General features: G+C 45.1%; 1 protein-coding gene across 7 annotated transcripts in view; it reads left to right on the plus strand.

The window, feature by feature from the left end:
- MELK (maternal embryonic leucine zipper kinase) overlaps positions 1 to 21,476 on the plus strand; it is a 126,079-nt gene that overhangs the window by 13,482 nt on the left and 91,121 nt on the right. For 4 of the 7 annotated variants that reach the window (XM_031654323.1, XM_031654317.1, XM_031654321.1 and 1 more), the window contains exons 1-4: positions 2,162 to 2,304; positions 11,348 to 11,443; positions 14,314 to 14,399; positions 19,813 to 19,929. In XM_031654323.1, the coding sequence (XP_031510183.1) occupies positions 11,386 to 11,443; positions 14,314 to 14,399; positions 19,813 to 19,929 (261 nt within the window). In that variant the 5' untranslated portion in view covers positions 2,162 to 2,304; positions 11,348 to 11,385. Of the gene's footprint in view, positions 1 to 2,161; positions 2,496 to 11,347; positions 11,444 to 14,313; positions 14,400 to 19,812; positions 19,930 to 21,476 lie in introns of those variants that run through there. The other 3 variants (XM_031654318.1, XM_031654320.1, XM_031654319.1) reach the window with 2 other exon arrangements.

Raw genomic sequence — 21,476 nt, forward strand, 5'->3', positions numbered from 1 at the left:
AAATACAAAAAAATTAGCCAGGCATGGTGGTGGGCACCTGTAGTCCCAGCGACTCGGGAGGCTGAGGCAGGAGAATAGTGTGAACCCGGGAGGTGAAGCTTGCAGTGAGCTGAGATCGTGCCACTGCACTCCAGCCTGGGTGACAGAGCGAGACTTCATCTCCAAAAAAAAAAAAAAAATTTATGATTCATGGGAAGAGGTCACCATATCAACATTAACAGGAGTTTGGAAGAAGTTAATTCCAACCCTCATGGATGACTTTGAGGGATTCAAGACTTCACTTGTGGAAGTAACTACAGATTTGATGGAAACAGCAAGAGAACTAGAATTGGAAGTGAAGCCTGAATATGTGACTGAACTGCTGCAATCTCATGATCAAACTTGGATAGATGGGGAGTTTCTTCTTACTGATGAGCAAAGAGAGAGGGGTTTCTGGAGATGGAATCTCCTCTTGGTGAAGATGCTGTGATCCTTGCTGAAATAACAACAAAGGATTTAGAATATTCCATAAACTTTGTTGATAAGGCAGTGGCAAGCTTTCAGAGAACTAATTTTGAAGGAAGTTCTACTGTGGATAAAATGGTATCACACAGCATTATATGCTACAGAGAAATCTTTCGTGAAAGGAAGTGTCCATCGATGTAGCATTGTTGTTTTATTTTAGGAAATTGCCACAGCCATCCCAACGTTTAGCAACCACCACCCTGATCACTCAGCAGCATGGAGGCAAGACCCTCCACCAGCAAAAAGATTATGATTTGCTGAAGATTCAGATGACCATGTTTAATTAAGTTTAGCCTAAAGCTGCCTCCTTATGCATTTTAAGTTCAGCCTAACTCCTTCCTTCCTTCCTCCCTCCCTCCCTCCCGCCCTCCCTCTCTCTTTCTTTCTGACGGAGTTGCTTTGTTGCCCAGCCTGGAGTGCGGTGGCAGCATCTCTGCTCACTGCAACTTCTGCCTCCCGGGTTCAAGAGATTCTCCTGCCTCTACCTCCTGAGTAGCTGGGATTACAGGCATGCACCACCACGCCCGGCTAATTTTTTTGATTTTTAGTAGAGACAGGGTTTCCTCATGTTGGTCAGGCTGGTCTCAAACTCCTGACCCCAAATGATCTGCCCCGCTAGGCCTCCCAAAGTGCTGGGATTACAGGCGTGAGCCTTTGCACCTGGCCTAACATTTTCTCCATACATAGTGAATTGTGTAAAGAAACTGTAACCTTTCTTGTAACGAGTAGCGAGTCTCAATCACAGCAGCGGATTTTTGGCCAATCACAGGTAGCCAACTGTTTAAACAGTGCTCAAAATAGTCAGAGGTTGAGTTGCAACCAGTCCCGCTGTTTCCATACTCGACTGCCATTTCTGTAAGTCATTTTCCTTTTTCTGTCCATAAATGTTATTTGAAGATATGGCAGCCCGAGTCACTCTGAACCTATTTTGGTTCCGGGGATGGCTGGATTCTGGACTCATTCTTTGGTCAATTCAACTCTGTAAAGTTTAATTTGTCTAAAGATTTTCTGGGCCGGATATAGTGGCTCACACCTGTAATCCCAGCACTTTGGGAAGCCGAGGCGGGAGGATCGCTTGAGGCCAGGAGTTTGAGACCAGCCTGGCCAACATAGCGAGATCCCGTCTCTACCCACAAATAATTTAGCCAGGCGTGGTGGCGCGTGTCTGTAGTCTCAGTTATCGGAGTTTTTATTCCTCGTGGGAACACATTTTGGAGAGGGGGAGGTATTCCTGTCTTTGTTGGGCGGGAGAACGGCCAGTGGGCAAGGGAGAACGAAAATGAGAACTGTGACTGCCAGAGGGCACGTCAATTATAGGAAGAGAACGTGAGAAAGTTGGGTTATGTGGAGACTTGACTGACATACCTACGCCACACGGAAAATCATCACGTGCCCTCCGGGGCAAGACCAAGGCCTCAAGTCCGGGGCAAGACCAAGGCCTCAAGTCCGGGGCAAGACCAAGGCCTCAAGTCACCCCTCGCAGCCCAGTGGACCTCACGGCCATCCCTTTCAGGGCTCCACAACTACCCCCTACCGTTGCCGGAGTGAGAACCTCCCCGCACTGTGCGCGCCCCCGCCTGCCGTGCGCGTCCGCTTCCCTGGGATCCGGTGCCGCGCGCGCCCCGGCTGCCCCCCCGCCCCGCCCCTTCCGGCCCGGGAGATTTGATTCCCTTGGCGGGCGGAAGCGGCCACAACCCTGCGATCGAAAAGATTCCTAGGAACGCTGTACCAGCCACTTCTGTCAGGACAGCGCGCTCCTGTCTTGTTGGGCGCCGCCCCGCCGTGCCCTCCACCCCTCAGGTCAGTTTTCCCGCCTGCCCGCCGGAGTCGCAGGTGAGGGCTGGGGTCTGGGCTGTGCAGGGCGCAGCGGCCCAAGCCCGATTTGCTCCTGGCTCTCGGGAGACTGGAGGATTTCATCGGAGCCCCGCCCTTTACCAGCCCTGTTCCCTGGATAAGATATTTAACCTTTCCGACCCGCGTTTTTCTCCTCCGTAAGTGGGGATAATGACCGTGTCTACTTAACAGGGTTATTGAAGTGTTCAGGCCAAGCGTTTGCCACCTAGGAGGCTGCGATAGATGTGAATTCCCATTTCCAGTGTCCGTGACTCTTCTCCGCTAAAAAAGTTCACAGAACAGTTTCGAGTTTTTTCTGTTTATACAACTCAGTTTCCTGGGGCAATCCAGTAAAAAAGGAGATGTGTTATCACTACCTTTTCAGAGTCCAAATCCATCCTCTCCTATCATCTCCCCAAAGTAGTGGCGTCAGAGGCGCACACTAAAGGGGAATTTTTTTTCTTGTTCTTCGAGATGGAGTTTAACTCTTGTTGTCCAGGCTGGAGTGCAATGGTACGATCTCGGCTCACCGCAACCTCCGCCTCTCGGGTTCAAGCGATTCTCCTGCCTCAGCCTCCCGAGTAGCTGGAATTACAGGCATGCGCCACCACGCCCTGCTCATTTTTGTAGTTTTAGTAGAGACGGGGTTTCACCACGTTGGCCAGGCTGGTCTCCAACTCGTGTCCTCAGGTGATTCGCCCACCTTGGCCTCCCAAAGTGCTGGGATTACAGGCGTGAGCCACCGCGCCTGGCCTAAAAGGGGAATTTGCACCGAATGCTGTATCAGTAATAGAAGCAGCAGGGTTGCTCCCACCAAGAAACCTGGTGTAGGGTGGGGGAGCTGGAAGGGGTAGACTCAGGAAAGGCTGCCCAAGAGAGGGATTAGGCCCCTAGTACTTAGGGCGAGTAATTACCTTTGGTATTTTTCCTTCGTTAGTGGAACGAGGTGAGTATCAGGAGCCTGGATTGTTGCTTAGAGGGCAGTGTTCCTAACTTTGGTTTGTATTTTGGTTTCTGTTTCCCATGGAGTCTGGGAGAAATTAGAAAATCAGAAAAGTCAGAAAAGCCCTTACTGGGCCTTCGTGGGCTTTTTTCGCCGGAGGGTCTGCCCTTTCTGTGTAACTAGTGTGGACCAACTAGATGGGCAAATCCATTCCAATGAGTGCCTCATTGTTGGTGCTCCCAGAAGCCTTTGCAAAGGAGCAGGGCAGGATGCTAATTAAATGTGTTGCAAGGCCACATTATAAACCATTCTGAGCCCCGCGTGGTGGCTCACGCCTGTAATCCCAGCACTTGGGGAGGCCGAGGCGGGCGGATCACTTGAGACCAGGAGTTCTAGACCAGCCTGGCCAACATGGCGAAACCCCGTCTCTACTAAAAACACACACACACACACACACACACACACACACACACACACACAAATTAGCCGGGCATGGTGGCGCATGCCTGTAATCCCAGCGACTTCGGAGGCTGAGGCACGAGAATTGCTGGAACCCAGGAGGAGGCGGAGGTTGCGGTGAGCCGAGATCAAGCTACTGCACTCCAGCCTAGGTGACAGAAGGAGACCCTGTCTCAAGCAAATAAACAGACAAACAAAACCCAAAAAATCATTCTGTATTCTACTTCCTCTTTGAAATTATCCTCAGCATCAGTGTCTTTCCAAGCTCTGAGGATAAGGTAAATGTATTATGTGGCAAGTAATAGACTAGCCCAAATAATACTGTTAGAAAATGCCCCCGATTTGTTGCTATCCTTTAAAATTTAACCATAAACGTCTTCTCATTATCCCAATTCCTTGCTCTTCAGAGAAGTTTAAAGACCCCAATTATAGGCCGGGCATGGTGGCTCACGCCTGTAATCCCAGTACTTTGGGAGGCCGAGGCGGGTGGATCATGAGGTCAGGAGTTCAAGACCAGCCTGGCTAAGATGGTGAAACCCTGTCTCTACTAAAAATACAAAAAATTAGCCGGGCATGGTGGCACACGCCTGTAATCCTAGCTACTCGGGAGGCTGAGGCAGAAGAATTGCTTGAACTCGGAGGGTGGAGGTTGCAGTGAGCCGAGATTATTATGCCACTGCACTCCATCCTGGGCAACAGAGACTCCGTCTCAAAAAAAACCAGTTACATATACCCCCAATTCTTCTATCTATTTAGTCAAGCCCAGAAGGGCACTCAGGTGTCTGATTGGGGTCTAATTTCCTTCTTCATTATTCACAGTTGAGAGACTGTCTTCCACATTGACTGATATATACCTCCTTCAGCAGCTACAAAGTTGGGTAACTGTTCACAAGGCTTTTCTGTATTCTATATTAACAAACTCTAGAGGATAAACAGGGCACATAAGAATATTTAGAACCAGCTCCACATTCACAAAGATTTACAAATCAAGTATAATCTGCAATTAGTGTAGCAGTTTGTAATGTAAGCACCAGTTTTCTCATATAGCATCCACAACGATATTCCCTGGATTCAGTAGATATAATCTAGGCCCACATTGGTATTACTCATCCAAAGACATGGTGTAATTTGAGAGAAGGGCGTAGATAGAGAAAATGGAAGAAAGAAAGGAAAAAAAAAAAGCACATGACTTCAGTCTTACCTTACTTGTTAAATGGACAGCTAGCCCATCTCTGGTAGTTTTCCAGAGGCCATGACTGGGATGTTTATAACTCTTTAGGGAGAAGTCTATTAAGTTAATTATGACACTCTTAAATCCCTAATCTGGGAAGTGAATTCCAACATTTTACAAATTGCTTTCTCTTTCTGAGTGACAATTTGAAATAGTCCAGTCCTTTGCATGGAATGTAGACATGTGCATTCAGATTTATAGCCCAGTGTTTCTCCATTTCCATTCTCCTGCTGTTTTTCTTCTCCTGTGTCAGGATTCCAGAGATTTCTGAGACTTAGGTTGACCTCTGTACTTTTACTGTTTTCATTGCCTTTTGGAATTTTTTAGTCCTATGGTTCCTGTTTGTTTTTAGGATGAGGTTCCTGTTTATCCCCACATTTGCCCCACTGACAAATGCCCTTTAAAATATTTCTGAATTAGTGTTGCTGTTTAAAGTATTTAATCCTGTGCCTTCAGGTGCCCAGTGAGAATAAATTTGTCCTCTGTGGTATCTCTTTGCCATGAGTAACTTTTTCTACTCCAGTGGAAGCAGAATGTTTCATTGCTATCAACAGTTTTCCCTCAGCACTGGGACCTAACCTTGCTGCTTCTAATGTTTGCCTACCCTGTTCATGCAGATTTCGTTAGGTTAAATTTTCAACCTACTTATTAAGTTGGGTCTAGCGTGATCTCTTCCTAGGAAATGGCTTAATATTGTTTATTTTATCAGAATGTCTTTTTGCATGTTATCTTTTTGCGTGCTGTTTCTGCTTTGATGTTGAAGACTGAACCCTGTTTTTTAAAGCCGACTTAATTTTTTTCTTGAGTTTTGATATTTTTCCTTCTAAAACTTCTGCTCTAGTTTTCTATTCATTGACCAATTTTTTTTTTTTTTTTTTTTTTTTTTGAGATGGAGACTCACTCCTGTTGTGCAGGCTAGAGTGCAGTGGCATGATCACAACTCACTGCAACCTCCACCTCCTGGGTTCAAGCAATTCTCCTTCCTCAGCCTCCCGAGTAGCTGGGATTACAGGTGTGCGCCACCACGCCTGGCTAATTTTTGTATTTTTAGTAGAGACTGGGTTTCTGCATGTTGGTGAGGCTGGTCTTGAACTCCTGACCTCAGCTGATCCACCTGCCTTGGCCTCCCAAAGTGTTAGGATTACAGGTGGGAGCCACTGTGCCCTGCCAGCTTTTTACTTGCTGATAATAATTTTCCTTTTCTCTCCAAGTAAAATGATTCATGGAATCAGTGTTTCAGGCATTGAAAAATGGTATTTTTAAAACGTCCTTTGTGGCTCTTGGGGTTTTGATAACTTCATTCAGATTTTTCTCCACCTCAATTTAAGAAGACTACTCATCATTGTATGAAGGGCCTTCTCTTATTACTCTGTCTTCCTTTATAAGCTTACCACACTTCTGAGGTTGAACTCACACTCTAGGTCTTCCAAATTCATGGCCATTATTAAGGCTTAGTAACATGCTAGTCACTCAGTTCTGGATAAGAACAGGGTAAAGAACACAGAATTTGAAGGTAGTTTATGTGGCACCTGCCACTCATCAATTTGAGGCTTAAACAGTCATGCTTGGCCAGCACGGTAGCTCACACCTGTAATCCCGGCACTTTGGGAGGCCAAGGAGGGTGAATCACCTAAGGTCAGGAGTTTGAGACTAGCCTGGCCAACATGGTGAAACGCCGTCGCTACTAAAAATACAAAAATTAGCTGGGTGTGGTGGTGTTCATCTGTAGTCCCAGCTACTCGGGAGACTGAGGCAGGAAAATCGCTTGAACCCGGGAGGCGGAGGTTACAGTGAGCTGGGATCACACGACTGCACTCCAGCCTGGACAACAGAGCGAGACTCCATCTCAAACAAACAAACTAGCCAGAAGTGGTGGCATGTGACTGACCTTGACTAGTTTTTAATTTTTTTTATTTTTTTATTTTTTTTGAGACGGAGTCTCGCTCTGTCGCCCAGGCTGGAGTGCAGTGGCCGGATCTCAGCTCACTGCAAGCTCCACCTCCTGGGTTTACGCCATTCTCCTGCCTCAGCCTCCCGAGTAGCTGGGACTACAGGCGCCCGCCACCTCGCCTGGCTAAGTTTTTTTTTGTATTTTTTAGTAGAGACGGGGTTTCACCGTGTCAGCCAGGATGGTCTCGATCTCCTGACCTCGTGATCTGCCCGTCTCGGCCTCCCAAAGTGCTGGGATTACAGGCTTGAGCCACCGCGCCCGGTCAATTTTTTTTTTTTTTTTGAGACAGAGTCTGGCTCTGTTGCCCAGGCTGGAGTGCAGTGGTGCGATCTCACCTCACTGCAAGCTCCGCCTCCCGGATTCACGCCATTCTCCTGCCTCAGCCTCCCAAGCAGCTGGGACTACAGGCGCCCGCCACCACGCCCGGCTAACTTTTTGTATTTTTAGTAGAGACGAGGTTTCACCATGTTAGCCAGGATGGTCTCGATCTTCTGACCTTGTGATCCACCTGCCTCGGCCTCCCAAAGTGCTGGGATTACAGGCGTGAGCCACCGCGCCAGGCCTAGTTTTTAATTTTTTATTTTTATTATATTTATTTATTTATTTGAGACACAGTTTAGCTCGTTACCCAGGCTGGGGTGCAATGGTGCGATCTTGGCTCATCGCAACCTCTGCCTCCCGAGTTCGAGTGATTCTCCTGCCTCAGCCTCACTAGTAGCTGGGATTACAGGCATGGGCCACAGCACCTGGCTAATTTTTTATATTTTTAGTAGAGACGGGGTTTCTCCATGTTGGTCAGGTTGGTCTTGAACTCCTGACCTCAGGTGATCCGCCCGTCTCAGCCTCCCAAAGTGCTGGGATTACAGACATGAGCCACCATGCCCAGCTATCTTTATGCTTCTTCCTTTTGCCACTCCTAGCTGTAGGTTTGGTATGGGTAAGCCTTGGCTATCTATGTTTTCAACTTTTCAGAGATTTGTCTTTTACTTTTAAGTCTTTACAACTATTATTGATTTTGTTATGGTGTGAGATAGAGATCCAATGTGTTTTTTTTTTTCCCTTCGCCTCATGGCTAATCAATTGTCCCAGCTCCAGATCTGCATTTCCATCACCTGTTACCTCTAAAAGCAGTCTCAGTTCAGTACCTGTCAACTTTTACTTCCTCTAGGATCTTTGCACCTAAATTCCCTCTTTCTGGAATATTCTCCCTCTAATTCTTTGTGGGCTATGACTGTTAAGGCCTACAGACCAAAGACCACATCCGTAGTAAAAATCATTAGATGTGTTTAGCTTGCTGCAGCAAGAGAAACCATACTCTTGAGAATTTTGGGTAGTCTCAGAGTGAGTTGAAAGGGGCAGAATGAGGGCATAATGAGGTGGGGCTGAGGATATCATTGAAGAGAATGAAGTCAGCCAAATAAAGGATCTTTATTTTAACAGCCTTGAATGGAAACATTGTTTACATGGTCATGTTCAGATTCTATTGAAACCATTGTTCAAGTTTTGATAGGAATATCACAGTCTGATTACTGGCAGGGCTGATTTTCTCAATTCTCATCCTTTGAATTAGAGCTTGGCTTAAATGTTACCTTCTCAGAAACCACTGTTGCTTATTTTTATTTCAGTATTTATTATAGATAATAATAATAATAATTATTATTATTTTTTGAGACAGAGTCTTGCTTTGTTGCCCAGGCTGGAGTGCAGTGGTGTGATCTTGGCTCACTGCAAACTCTGCCTCCAGGTTCAAGCAATTCTCCTGCCTCAACCTCCCGAGTAGCTGGGATTGCAGGCGCACACCACAAGGCCTGGCTAATTTTTGTATTTTTAAGTAGAAACCGGGTTTTAATATGTTGGCCAGGTTGGTCTTGAACTCCTGACCTTGGGATCCGCCCACTCCGGCCTCCCGAAGTGCTGGGATTACAGGCGAGAGCCTCCGCACCTGGCCTATAAATTATAATTATTAATTTGTTGTCTACTTATTTGCCTTTTGTCTTCTCCACTAGAATATACACTCCATGAGGGCAGAATCACATTTCTTCTCCATTACAGCCCTAGTGCCAAGGGCAGGTTTGGCATATCATAGGTGCTCAGTAAATATCTGTATGAATAAATGAATGAATAAAAGCAAATTCAAGAGTTTTCTAGGACTGCATTTGCAGTTCTTCCAGACACACTGCTGATCTCTAAAAGTCAACCAAGAGGATATTTTCCACAAGTAAGACAGAGATGGTATGAGTGTGACTTTGTTTATTAATGTGCATAACAGGGCCCTACTCATTTCTATGGTTTTTTTAAAAATAAACTACTTAATTTTAAAACTCAGGGAGACAAAATCAGTAAGATCTACCTAATTTTTTTCACAACTAATTTTTATGTATTATTTGATGTATACTTAACTGTATATATAACCAACAAGTTGTGAAGCATAATAATAAAATACATCATATTCATATTAAAATTGTATATGACTGGGTTCTTAGTTTGGGTTTTCCTGATAATACTGATAAATTTTTTCATTTTTTTTTTTTTTTTTGAGAGAGAGTCTTGCTCTGTCACCCAGGCTGGAGTGCAGTGGTATGATCTTGGCTCACTGCAACCTCTGCCTCCTGGGCTTAATTGATTCTCCTGCCTCAATCTCCCGAGTAGCTGAGACTGTAGGTGTGTGCCACTGTGCCCGGCTAATTTTTGTAGTTTTAGTAGAGATGGGGTTTCACCATGTTAGCCAGGATGGTCTTCTTTTCCAGACCTTGTGATCCACCCACCTTGGCCTCCCGAAGTGCTGGGATTACAGGCGTGAGCCACTTTGCCCGGCCTTTTTTTTTTTTTTTTGAGATGGAGTTTTACTCTTGTTGCCCAGGCTGGAGTGCAATGGCGTGATCTCAGCTTACTGCATCCCAGGTTCAAGCGATTCTCCTGCCTCAGCCTCCCAAGTAGCTGGGATTACTTACAGGCTCCCGCCACCACGCCCGGCTAATTTTTGTATTTTTAGTAGAGACAGGTTTTGCCATGTTGGCCAGGCTGGTCTCGAACCCTGAGCTTAGGTGATCTACCCGCCTCAGCTTCCCAAAGTGCTGGGATTAGAGGTGTGAGCCACCTCGCCCAGCCTCATTTCTTTTTTTTTTAAATTATTTTTTCTTCAGGCAGCCTCCCAAGCCAGAGTAGGCTCAGAGACTCCCTTTTTCATGTTTTTATTGGCCATTTGTGTTTCTTTGAGAAATTTTTTTTTTTTTGAGACAAAGTCTCGCCCTTTTGCCCAGGCTACGATCTCAGCTCACTGCAACCTCCACCTCCCGGGTTCAAGCGATTCTCCTGTGTCAGCCTCCCAAGTAGCTGGGATTACAGGTGAACACCACCACGCCTGGCTAATTTTTTGTATCTTTGGTAGAGATGGGGTTTCACCATGTTGGCCAGGCTGGTCTCGAACTCATGACCTTGTGATCTGCCCGCCTCGGCCTCCCAAAGTGCTGGGATTACAGGCGTGAGCCACCATGCCTGGCCGAGAAAAGTTTTTTTTTTTTTTTTTTTGAGGCGGAGTCTCGTTCTGTCTCCCAGGCTGGAGTGCAGTGGCGCAATCTCGGCTCACTGCAAGCTCCGCCTCCCGGGTTCATGCCATTCTTCTGCCTCAGCCTCCAGAGTAGCTGGGACTACAGGCGCCTGCCACCTTGCCCACCTAATTTTTTGTATTTTTAGTAGAGACGGGGTTTCACTGTGTTAGCCAGGATGGTCTCGATCTCCTGACCTCGTGATCCGCCCACCTCGGCCTCCCAAAGTGCTGGGATTACAAGCGTGAGCCACCTCGCCCGGCCCCGAGAAAAGTTTTTTGTATCATTTGCTTATTTTGCTGTTGAGTTTTTCTTATTGTTTTGTCAGAGTTTATGTATTTTCTGTGTATATCCACTATTATATTTGTTGCAAGTATCTTCTCACATTTATGGTTTTCTTTTTTTGATGGTGTCTTTGTATGTATAGAAGAACTTATTTTTATTTTTATTCTTTTTAGAGACATGGTCTTGCTCTGTTGCCCACGCTGGCCTCGAACTCCTGTGCTCAAGCAATCCTCCCTAGTGGCTGACAACACATGCGCCACTGTGCCCAGCTGAAGTTCTTCATTTTAATGTTGTTTAATATATTAATTGTTTTCATTATTATTGGTACTTTATTTAAGTGATCCTCTCCTATCCTGAAATAATGACAGTATTCTTTAAAAAGTTTTAAAGGTTTATGTTTCATACTTTTTAAGTCTTTATCTGGAATTCATTTTTATATATGGTGTGAGATAGGAATCCTTTTTTTCATATGGCCAATAATCAGTTTTTTCAGTATCGTGTATATGCATAAGACTTATTTAGATTTGCAGTTGTAAGAATGGAGGAGATGATCCGATATTATTTCCTTTATTGATTATGTACTCTCTGTCTTCTAGGTTCTTTTTCTAATTCTAAATAAACTTGCAAGAGGACTATGAAAGATTATGATGAACTTCTTAAATATTATGAATTACATGAAACTATTGGGACAGGTAATTATTATTTTTTTTGGAGGTAGTGGATCGATCAACTATTTGAGAGTATAGATTATTTGGGTAGGCATGAGGTTTTTCGTCTAACCCATACAGTTTTAAAATTCTTTTTTTTTTTTTTTTTTGAACGGAGTCTTGCTCTGTCACCCAGGCTGGAGGCAGGCCGATCTCAGCTCACTGCAAGCTCACCTCGGCTTACTTATTCTCCTGCCTCTCAGCCTCCCGGAGTAGCTGGGACTACAGGCTCTGCCACCTCGCTAAGTTTTTTGTATTTTAGTAGAGATCGGGTTTCACTGTGTTAGCTAGATGGTCTCGATCTCCTGGACCTCTTCGGGTATCCACTGCCTAGGCCTCCCAAAGTGCTGGATTACAGGTTTGAGCCATCAGCTACCGCCCAGTTTTGGTAGTGTACCCTACCTACTCAGTAAGAAAAGTAGAAGCAGAGGAGAATAGTAGAAGCCCTGTAGGTTATTGCAAGAACTTTGATTTTATTCTAAATAAAAAATTTATTCTAAATATTTATTTTATTTCTTGACTTTTATTCTAAATAAAAGTCATTGGAGAGTTTTGAGTTAAGGGGTAATCTGACCTTTGTTTTTACAGAGCTGCTGTGGCTGCTTGGTAGATAAGAGGTTGGGTGAAGGAGGGCAAGAGCAGAGGCAGGGAGATGTTAGCAGGCTATTGCAGTAATTCAGGTGTTGATGCTAGAGATGATGGTGGTGTGGATGAGCATCATGTAGTAAAAGCAGTGAAAGGGGTGGGATTCTATACACTACACACACCCATATATACACACCTATGTGTGTGTGTGTTTTTATTGAGGTATAACATATAGTAAAATATGCAAAGTGCAATAATCTCAGTGGAGTTTTACACATATATATGTATACACACACCCATATATTCCCCAAGGGATCACATTATGACTGTTTCCAGGGAGTACCACCACTTCCAAGGTAAACCATTGATACATTTTGAAGACAGAGCCAGTGGGATTTATTGATGGGTTAGAGTGCAAGAGAAAGAGAAGGGCTAAGGATGGTTCCAGGGTTTTTGGCCTGAGCACCAGGGAAAATGGAGTTGCCCTTTGTTGAAAGGAAGACGACCATGGGAGAGACTACTAGGAAGTTCTTTGAAATTTCAATTTGGGAGATTTCTTTTTTTTTTGAGACGGAGTTCTACTTGCCTGGTTGGGAGTGCAGGCTGATCTCTGCTCACTGCAAGCCTCCGGGCCCTGGTTTACGCCGGCCTCCTGCCTCAGCCTCCTGGGCACTGGGACTACAGGCGCCGCCATCTCACCGGCTAGTTTTTGTATTTTTTTATAGAGACGGGTTTCACCTGTTCGCCAGGATGGTCTCCATCTCTGACCGTGATCCACCCGCCTCGGGCCTCCCAGTGCTGGGATTACAGGCTTGAGCCACCACCGCTCGCCTGGAGATTTCTTTAGCTACCTGAGTGGGAGGACATTTATCCAGCTTTTTGATCCAGTTTTGAAAAATAATTGCTTTTATCTTCAAAGTTTTTTTTTTTTTTTTTTTTTTGAGACGGAGTCTCAGCCTCCGCTTCAGGTTGAGTGCAGGGCCGGATTCTGCTCACTGCAGCTCCTCGGGCCCCGGTTCACGCCTATTCTCCTGCCTCAGCCTCCCGAGTAGTTGGGACTACAGGCTCAGCCACCACCGCTAGTTTTTGTATTTTTTTTAGTAGAGACGTTTCACCATGTTAGGCTGGATGGTCTCATCTCCTGGACCTCGGGTGGATCCTCCGCCTCTCGGCTCCCCAAAGTGCTGGGATTACAGGCTTGAGCCATCAGCCTCGGCCTGGAGATTTCCTTTTAGCTACCTGAGTGGGAGACATTTATCCAGCTTTTGATCCAGTTTTGAAAATAATTGCTTATCTTCCAAAGTTTTAAAACTGAGTGGAATTTTCACATAATTTGTCTTGGCCTCAGCAAAGTTTATATTGTATTCTAGCAGTGTTAACTATAAAGGAAATTAATTGCAGTGTTAATCATAAAGTAAATTTCTTTTTTTTTTTTTTTTTTTTGAGACGAGTCTGCCTGTGTCACCTCCAGGCTGAGTGCAGTGGCTGCCGATCTCACTGCAAGCTCCGCCTCCCAGGTTCAGGCCATTCTCCTGCCTCAGCCTCCGAGTAGCTGACTACAGGCGCCACACGCCTCGGGCTAAGCAGTTTTTGTATTTTTAGTAGAGACGCCTCACTGTGTTAGCCAGGATGGTCTCGACCTCCTGACCTGATCCCGCCCCACCTCGCTCCCAGTGCTGGGATTACAGGCCACTGCACCAAGGCCTGCAATCATAGCAAATTTCTTTTTTTTTTTTTGAGATCGGAGTCTCGGCTTCTGCCGCCCAGGTTGAGTGCAGTGGCCGGATCTCAGCTCACCGTAAGCTCCCCGGTTCACCATTCTCCCGGGTTCTCAGTCTCCGAGTAGTTGACTATGCATGCTCACCACCTCACTCGCTGTTTTCTGTATTTTTTAGTAGAGACGGGTTTCACCGCGGTCGCCAGGATGGTCTCGATCTCCTGACCTCGGGTGATCCGCCTGGCCTCGGGCCTCCCCAAAGTGCTGGGATTTCAGGCTTGAGCCACTGCCACCGCCATAAAGCAAATTTCTAAAGTGAGTTCTGTTTTTTTTTTTTTTTTATTACAAAGTTAGAGATACACTTTCATGGTAAAAACAAACAAAGAAACAAAAACCTTTAGCTAGACATTGGATAACAAGAAGCAACAGGAAAAAAAAGCCACAAACTTCCAGGAAAATTTGGCTTGATAGAGTCTTTTAAAATTATTATTTATAAAAAGGTGTTTGTGCCTGAGTCCTTGCTTATGCTTTCATAATACATTTTCCTACTTAGGTGGCTTTGCAAAGGTCAAACTTGCCTGCCATATCCTTACTGGAGAGATGGTAGCTATAAAAATCATGGATAAAAACACACTAGGGGTAAGTTTAAATTTATTTTAAAAATAGTCTACTTATAGATCAGTTTTGTGAATTAAAACCTGAATTGTTCTAATGTTCTAGTTACTGCTCTTAGAATAATATTTTTATAGCTTTTAAAAAAACATAGATCTGTGGTTTTAAAAAGTAATCTGAGGGAAGGGATTACTTTGTCCTTCAGATTTTAATGCAGGACAGTGGCACATATTTGAAGTCTGTATCATCCATCTGTAGTCTGTAGTCTGTAGGTGTTTCTGGATATTAATATGTCCCATCTTTCTTTTCTTTTCTTTCTTTTTTCTTTTTGAGACGGAGTCTCGGCTTCTGTTGCCCAGGCTAAGTGCAGTGGCCTGGATCTCAGCTCTCACTGCAAGCCCTCCCCGGGTTCACTTATTCTCCTGTCTTCAGCCTCCCTTCGAGAAGCTGGGACTACAGGCTCACACCCTCACCTCGCCTAGTTTTTTGTATTTTTTTAATTTTTATTTTATTTTATTTTATTTTTATTTTATTTTATTTTTGAGACGGAGTCTTACTGTGTCGCCTAGGCTGGAGTGCAGTGGTCGATCTCAGCTTCACTGCAAGCCCCGGGTTTACTTATTCTTCCTTGCTCTCAGCCTCCTCCCCGAGTAGCTGGGACTACAGGCTTCACCACCTCAGCCTGGCTAGTTTTTGTATTTTAGTAGAGACGGGTTTCTGTGTTAGCCAGGATGGTCTCATCTCCTGACCTCGGAATCGCCTCGCCTTGCCTCCCAAAGTGCTGGGATTTCAGGCTTGAGCCACCACGCCTCGCCTTTCTTTTTTTGAGGGCACAATCTCGCTCACTGTAAGCTCTGCCTCTCCAGGTTCACTGCATTCCTCCCGCCTCAGCCTCTCCTGAGGCCGGGACTACTGGTGCCCACCACCACCCTAGCTAATTTTGTATTTTTTTCTTTTTTTAGTAGAGATGGGGTTTCACCGTGTTAGCCAGGATGGTCTTGATCTCCTGACCTTGTGCTCCACCTGCCTCAGTCTCCCAAAGTGCTGTGATTACAGGCATGAGCCACTGCGCCTGGCCCCATCTTTATTTTCTTATGATAGTTTTACTAAATATAAATATATAAATCATTTTTGTAGTATAGATAGGTGGACAGATAAGTATTATGTCCCAGCTTTTTTTTTTTTTTTTTTGACAGAGTCTCACTTTGTCGCCCAGACTGGAGTGCAGTTGCACAATCACAGCTCACTGCAGCCTGTACCTGCCGGGCTTAAGTGATCTTCCCACCTCAGGCTCCAAGGTCTCACTCTGTTGCCCAGGGTGGTCTCAAACTCCTGGCCTCAAGCAGTCTTCCCATCTCAGCCTCCCAAAGTACCGGGAATGTAGGGGTGAGCCACTACACTTGGCCTGTCCCAGCATTTTATTCAAAATGGCTTTAGAAGTTATCTAATTAAATCCTTTTCCTAATCAGCCTCTTTTTCCTTTGTGTGAATTCTTCCAGGATGAACAGCTTGTTACCTCCTAAAGCAGCCCATTCAATTTGTGGTCTTGGCTACAATGTATAAAAAGTTATTTTTATATTGAGACAAGCCTGTTTTGTGGTTTTTCTCTAGTTTTATACCCTTCCAGTGTTTGAAGTCACCTTGAGTCATCTTTTTTTTATAATTCCTCCTACTAGTCTTTGTTTTTTTTGTTTTTGAGATGGAGTCTCACTATCACTAGGTTGAGGTGCAGTAAGACACCTTGGCTCACTACAACCTTTTCTGCCTTCCTGGGTTCAAGTGATTCTCCTGCTCAGCTAATTAGTAGCTGGGACTACAGGTGTGTGCCACCACATCCAGCTAATTTTTGTATTTTCAGTGGAGACGGGATTTCATCATGTTGGCCAGGCTGGTCTCGAACTCCTGACCTCAAGTGATCCACCTTGGCCTCCCAAAGTGCTGGGATTACAGGTGTGAGCCACTGCTCCCAGCCTAACATTTTGTAAATGTTCTTAATTATCAAACACAAAAAATAATTTTTGGTTGGGTGTGGTGGCTCATCCCTGTAATTCCAGCACTTTGGGAAGCTGAGGCCAGAGGATTGCTTGAGGCCAGGAGTTCAAGACTAGCCTGGGCAATATGGCAAGACTTGTCTCTACAAAAAATAAAAAAAAGTTAGCCGGGTGTGGTTGTGCATGCCTGTAGTCCCAGCTACTCAGGAGGTGGTGGTGGGAGGATCCCTTGAGCCCAGGAAGTTAAGGCTGCAGTGAGCTGTGATTGTACCACTGCACTCTAGCCTGGGCAACAGAGCAAGACCCTGTCTAAAAAAAATTTCGTTTTGATGTTTTTATTGTCGGAATGAGATAGGGCTTAATATCAATTGTTACCTACTTTTTTAATTGTTAAGAATATAAGTTCTGATTAACACATAAATAAGTCAAAGAGAGCCAGGCACGGTGGCTCACACCTGTAATCCCAGAACTTTGGGAGGCCAAGGTGGGTGGATTGCCTGAGGTCAGGAGTTTGAGACCAGCCTGGGCAACATGGTGAATGCCCTTCTCTACAAAAAATACAAAAAGTTTAGCTGGACGTGGTGGTACACACCTGTTCCCAGCTACTTGGGGGCGCTGAGGCGGGAAGATCACTTGAGTCTGGCACGTTGCGGTGCAGTGAGCCGAGATGGCGCCACTGTACTCCAGACTGGGCAACAGAACAAGACCCTGTCTCCAGAAGAAAAAAAAGTCAAAGAGAATGTAAGTAGTTTTGTTATAGCAATGTCATTAAATTCTTTGAATTTCTTCCTAAATATATGCTAAAATCATACAGTGACCAGTGTAAGAAATTCTGTCAGTGGACAATTCAGGCTTTCCTTCAGTTTTTTTGTTTTATTCAATTTTTTATTTTCTATTTATTAATCTAAGAAAAAAGCATTAAAACCATTTTTCTTGAGCATTTAAACATGAGTATCAATTAGATTAAGCAGTTTAAACTGCTTAACCCTTAAGCAGTTTAAATTTCAGTTATAACTTTAATATGACTTACTTTAACACTTCAAATACTTAAATAGCAAACAAAATGTTAAATAACACAAAATGTGTTATCACGTTGATGCTCAAAACTTATTCTAAAGCGTCAGTATGACATAATTTCTAAACTTGTTTTTATATTTTCTGTTATTATGCTTATTTTAGTTATTTCCTAGGATTTTAATGTATTTTGATTATTTCCATGGTTTTATTTATTTTTATATTTATTTATTTTGAGATGGAGACTGGCTCTGTCCTCCAGGCTGGAGTGCAGTGGCGCAATCTCGGCTCACTGCAAGCTCTGCCTCCCAGGTTCGGCCATTCTCCTGCCTCAGCCTGCCGAGTATCTGGGACTACAAGCGCCTGCCACCATGCCCGGCTAATTTTTTTTTGATTTTAGGGGTTTCACCGTGGTCTCGATCGTCTGACCTCGTGATCCGCCCGCCACGGCCTCCCAAAGTGCTGATATTACAGGCGTGAGCCACCAGGCCTGGCCTTATTTATTTTTTTTTTGAGGCGGAGTCTGGCTCTGTCGCCCAGGCTGAAGTGCAGTGACGTGGGTCTCGGCTCACTGCAAGCTCCACCTCCTGGGTTCCCGCCATTCTCCTGCCTTAGCCTCTGGAGTAGCTGGGACTACAGGCGCCGTCCACCACGCTTGGCTAACTTTTTTGCATTTTTAGTAGAGACGGGGTTTCACCGTGTTAGCCAGGATGGTCTCGATCTCCTGACCTCTTGATCTGCCCGCCTCAGCCTCCCAAAGTGCTGGGACTACAGGCATGAGCCACCGCGCCCAGCCGATTACTTCCCTGGTTTTAGTCATCAGGCTTCCTCCCCACGAAGAAAAAAGATTATCATACCAAGATAGTCAAAGTTGCAGTTGATTCTTTGTCAAGACGTGACATCTAGTTGCATAGTCCTGGACAACTGGATCCTGAGCCACTGGCCATTAGACGGAGTCCCTTTTTATTTTATTTTATTTGTTTTTCAAGACAAAGTCTTGCTCTGTCACCCAGGCTGGAGTGCAGGGGTATGATCTTGGCTCATTGCAACCTCTGCCTCCCGGGTTCAAGCAATTCTGCTGCATCATTCTCCCGAGTAACTGAGATTACAGACATGCGCCTCCATGCCCGGCTAATTTTGTTTTTTTTTTTTTTTTTTGAGATGGAGTCTTGCTCTGTCGCCCCGGCTGGAGTGCAGTGGCGTGATCTCAGCTCACTGCAAGCTCCGCCTCCCGAGTTCATGCCATTCTCCTGCCTCAGCCTTTGGAGTAGCTGGGACTACAGGCGCCCGCCACCAGGCCCGGCTAATTTTTTGTGTTTTTAGTAGAGACGGGGTTTCACTGTGTTAGGCTGATCTCGATCTCCTGACCTCGTGATCTGCCCGCCGTGGCCTCCCAAAGTGCTGGGATTATAGGCGAGAGCCACCGCGCCCGGCTTAATTTTGTATTTTTAATTTTGTATTTTTAGTAGAGACAGAGTTTCTCCATGTTGGTCAGGCTGGTCCTGAACTCCCGACCTCAGGTGGTCCACCCATCTTGGCCTCCCAAAGTGCTGAGATTATAGGCGTGAGCCACTGCGCCTGGCCCAGAGTCCCTTTTTGTTTTTTTTTTTTTTTTGAAACGGAGTTTCGCTCTTGTTGCCCAGCCTGGAGTGCAATGGCACGATCTCGGCTCACTGCAGCCTCTGCCTCCCAGGTTCAAGCAATTCTCCTGCCTCAGCCTCCTGAGTAGCTGGGATTACAGCCATGCGGCACCATGCCTGGCTAATTTTATATTTTTAGTAGAGATGAGATTGGTCAGGCTGGTCTCAAACTCCCAACCTCAGGTGGTCTGCCCACCTCAGCCTCCCAGAGTGCTGGGATTATAGGCATGAGCCACCGTGCCAGGCCTAAGTCCCTTTTTATAATGAAGTTTTACTTTTTACTTGGTGATATCTCTAAGCTTCTGTCCTTTAAAGTTTTTTCAGCTTGGCTTATCTTCGTCTCCCCACCCAAGTTTTTATTTTGAAAGTTTCAAGACCTCAGAAAAGATAGGAGACTGAGACAGTGAATACCCATATATCTTTTACCTAAGTTCACTGGTTTTTTGCTTAGCATACTTCTTAAACGGTGTTGCTGAGGCTGAAAGTGGTAGCTTAGGCATGATAACTGAGTAGTGTTTCTGTCATTTTCCTTGTTTGGAATGCTAACCTAAGGAGTCTGAGATTGTTTCCTGGATGTTGTACTGTTGACCCACATTGAACCTGTCTTTCATAAAATCTCCAATGCCCATTTTATGTACATGCAAATAAATTTTGCTATATTTTTCTGTAGTGTTGAACAATTTTTGGGGGGCTTTTTGATAGCTTTTGCTACTTAGTATTAAAGCTGGTAGTATTGGAGCTTGGAATACCACCGGAGTAAGTTTATTACTCATTCCATATGATGTTTTGTCACAGAGTGATTTGCCCCGAATCAAAACGGAGATTGAGGCCTTGAAGAATCTGAGACATCAGCATATATGTCAACTCTACCATGTGCTAGAGACAGCCAACAAAATATTCATGGTTCTTGAGGTTAGTAGTATGTTCCAGATACCTAAAAACATTTGGTCACTTTATCAGTAGTAAAAGAGAAAAGTACATTTCACCTCAAAGATTAGAATAGATGTTAAGCGACTTACCTGTTTTGTTCCATTTGTAACAATTTAGATCAAGTAGATGTATATAATAAATTGGAGATTCAGTGTAAATGTCATCTTTCTAATACACCCCTAATGGGGTAGTATGGTTTATTAGATAGAATATGTTAGAATTTTCTCCTAGAGGGAAGGACTCATTCTAGTTGTTTTTTTTTTTTTTTTTTGAGACGGAGTCTCACTCTGTTGCCCAGGCTGGAGTGCAGTGGTGCAATCTCGGCTCACTGCAAGCTCTACCTCCCGAGTTCATGCCCTTCTCCTGCCTCAGCCTCCCAAGTAGCTGAGACTACAGGCACCCGCCACCACGCTCGGCTAATTTTTTACATTTTTAGTAGAGACAGGGTTTCACCATGTTAGCCAGGATGGTCTTGATCTCCTGACCTTGCCCACCTCGGCCTCCCAGAGTGCTGGGATTACAGGCGTGAGTCACTGCGCCCGGCCTCATTCTAGTTTTATATGGTATATTAATTTCCTAGGACTGTTGGAACAAAGTACTACAGACTTGGTGGCTTAAAGCAACAGAAACTCATTGTCTCACAGTTCTGGAGGTTTGAAGTCTGAAATTAAATGTGGGCAAGGCTGGTTCCTTCTGGAGGTTCTGAGGGGGAATCTGTTTACTGCCTCTTTGTTAGTTTTTGGTAGTTGCTGGCAGTCCTTGGCACTCCTTGGTTTATAGATGCACCACTCCCATCTTGGCCTCCGTCTTCAAATGGTGTTTTCTTCTCTGTGTAGCTCTGTCTCTTTCCAAATGTCTCTCTTCTTTTTTTTTTTTTTTTTTTTTTGAGACGGAGTCTTACTCTGTCGCCCAGGCTGGAGTGCAGTGGCCGGATCTCAGCTCACTGCAAGCTCCGCCTCCCGGGTTTACGCCATTCTCCTGCCTCAGCCTCCCGAGTAGCTGGGACTACAGGCGCCCACCACCTCGCCCGGCTAGTTTTTTGTATTTTTTAGTAGAGACGGGGTTTCACTGTGTTAGCCAGGATGGTCTCGATCTCCTGACCTCGTGATCCGCCCGTCTCGGCCTCCCAAAGTGCTGGGATTACAGGCTTGAGCCACCGCGCCCGGCCCTCTCTTCTTAAAAGGACCCAAGGATTAGGCTTACGCTGATCCAGTGACAGTTCAACACACAGCACTGGGTAGCTTCCAGTGTCTGTTATGTAAACCAAGCAATTTCAAGTTTTAACTTGCCCTTTTTGTCTTGAAAGATATCTTTAGAACTTGTATTATTCAACTTGTTTAGTTTTTGTTAGTCTCCGCCAAATAATATGTAATTTGCACATGATTTTCACAGGTTAGTACTGTTTTAAAAGCATGTTTTAAAAATCGTAATTTTGGCCAGGTCCTCTCATGCCTATAATCCCAGCACTTTGGGAGGCTGAAGTGGGAGGATCATTTGAAACCAGTGGTTTAAAACCAGCCTCAGTAACA

Source organism: Papio anubis, chromosome 13 (genome assembly GCF_008728515.1).
Source record: "Papio anubis isolate 15944 chromosome 13, Panubis1.0, whole genome shotgun sequence".
Classification (NCBI taxonomy): Eukaryota; Metazoa; Chordata; class Mammalia; order Primates; family Cercopithecidae; genus Papio; species Papio anubis.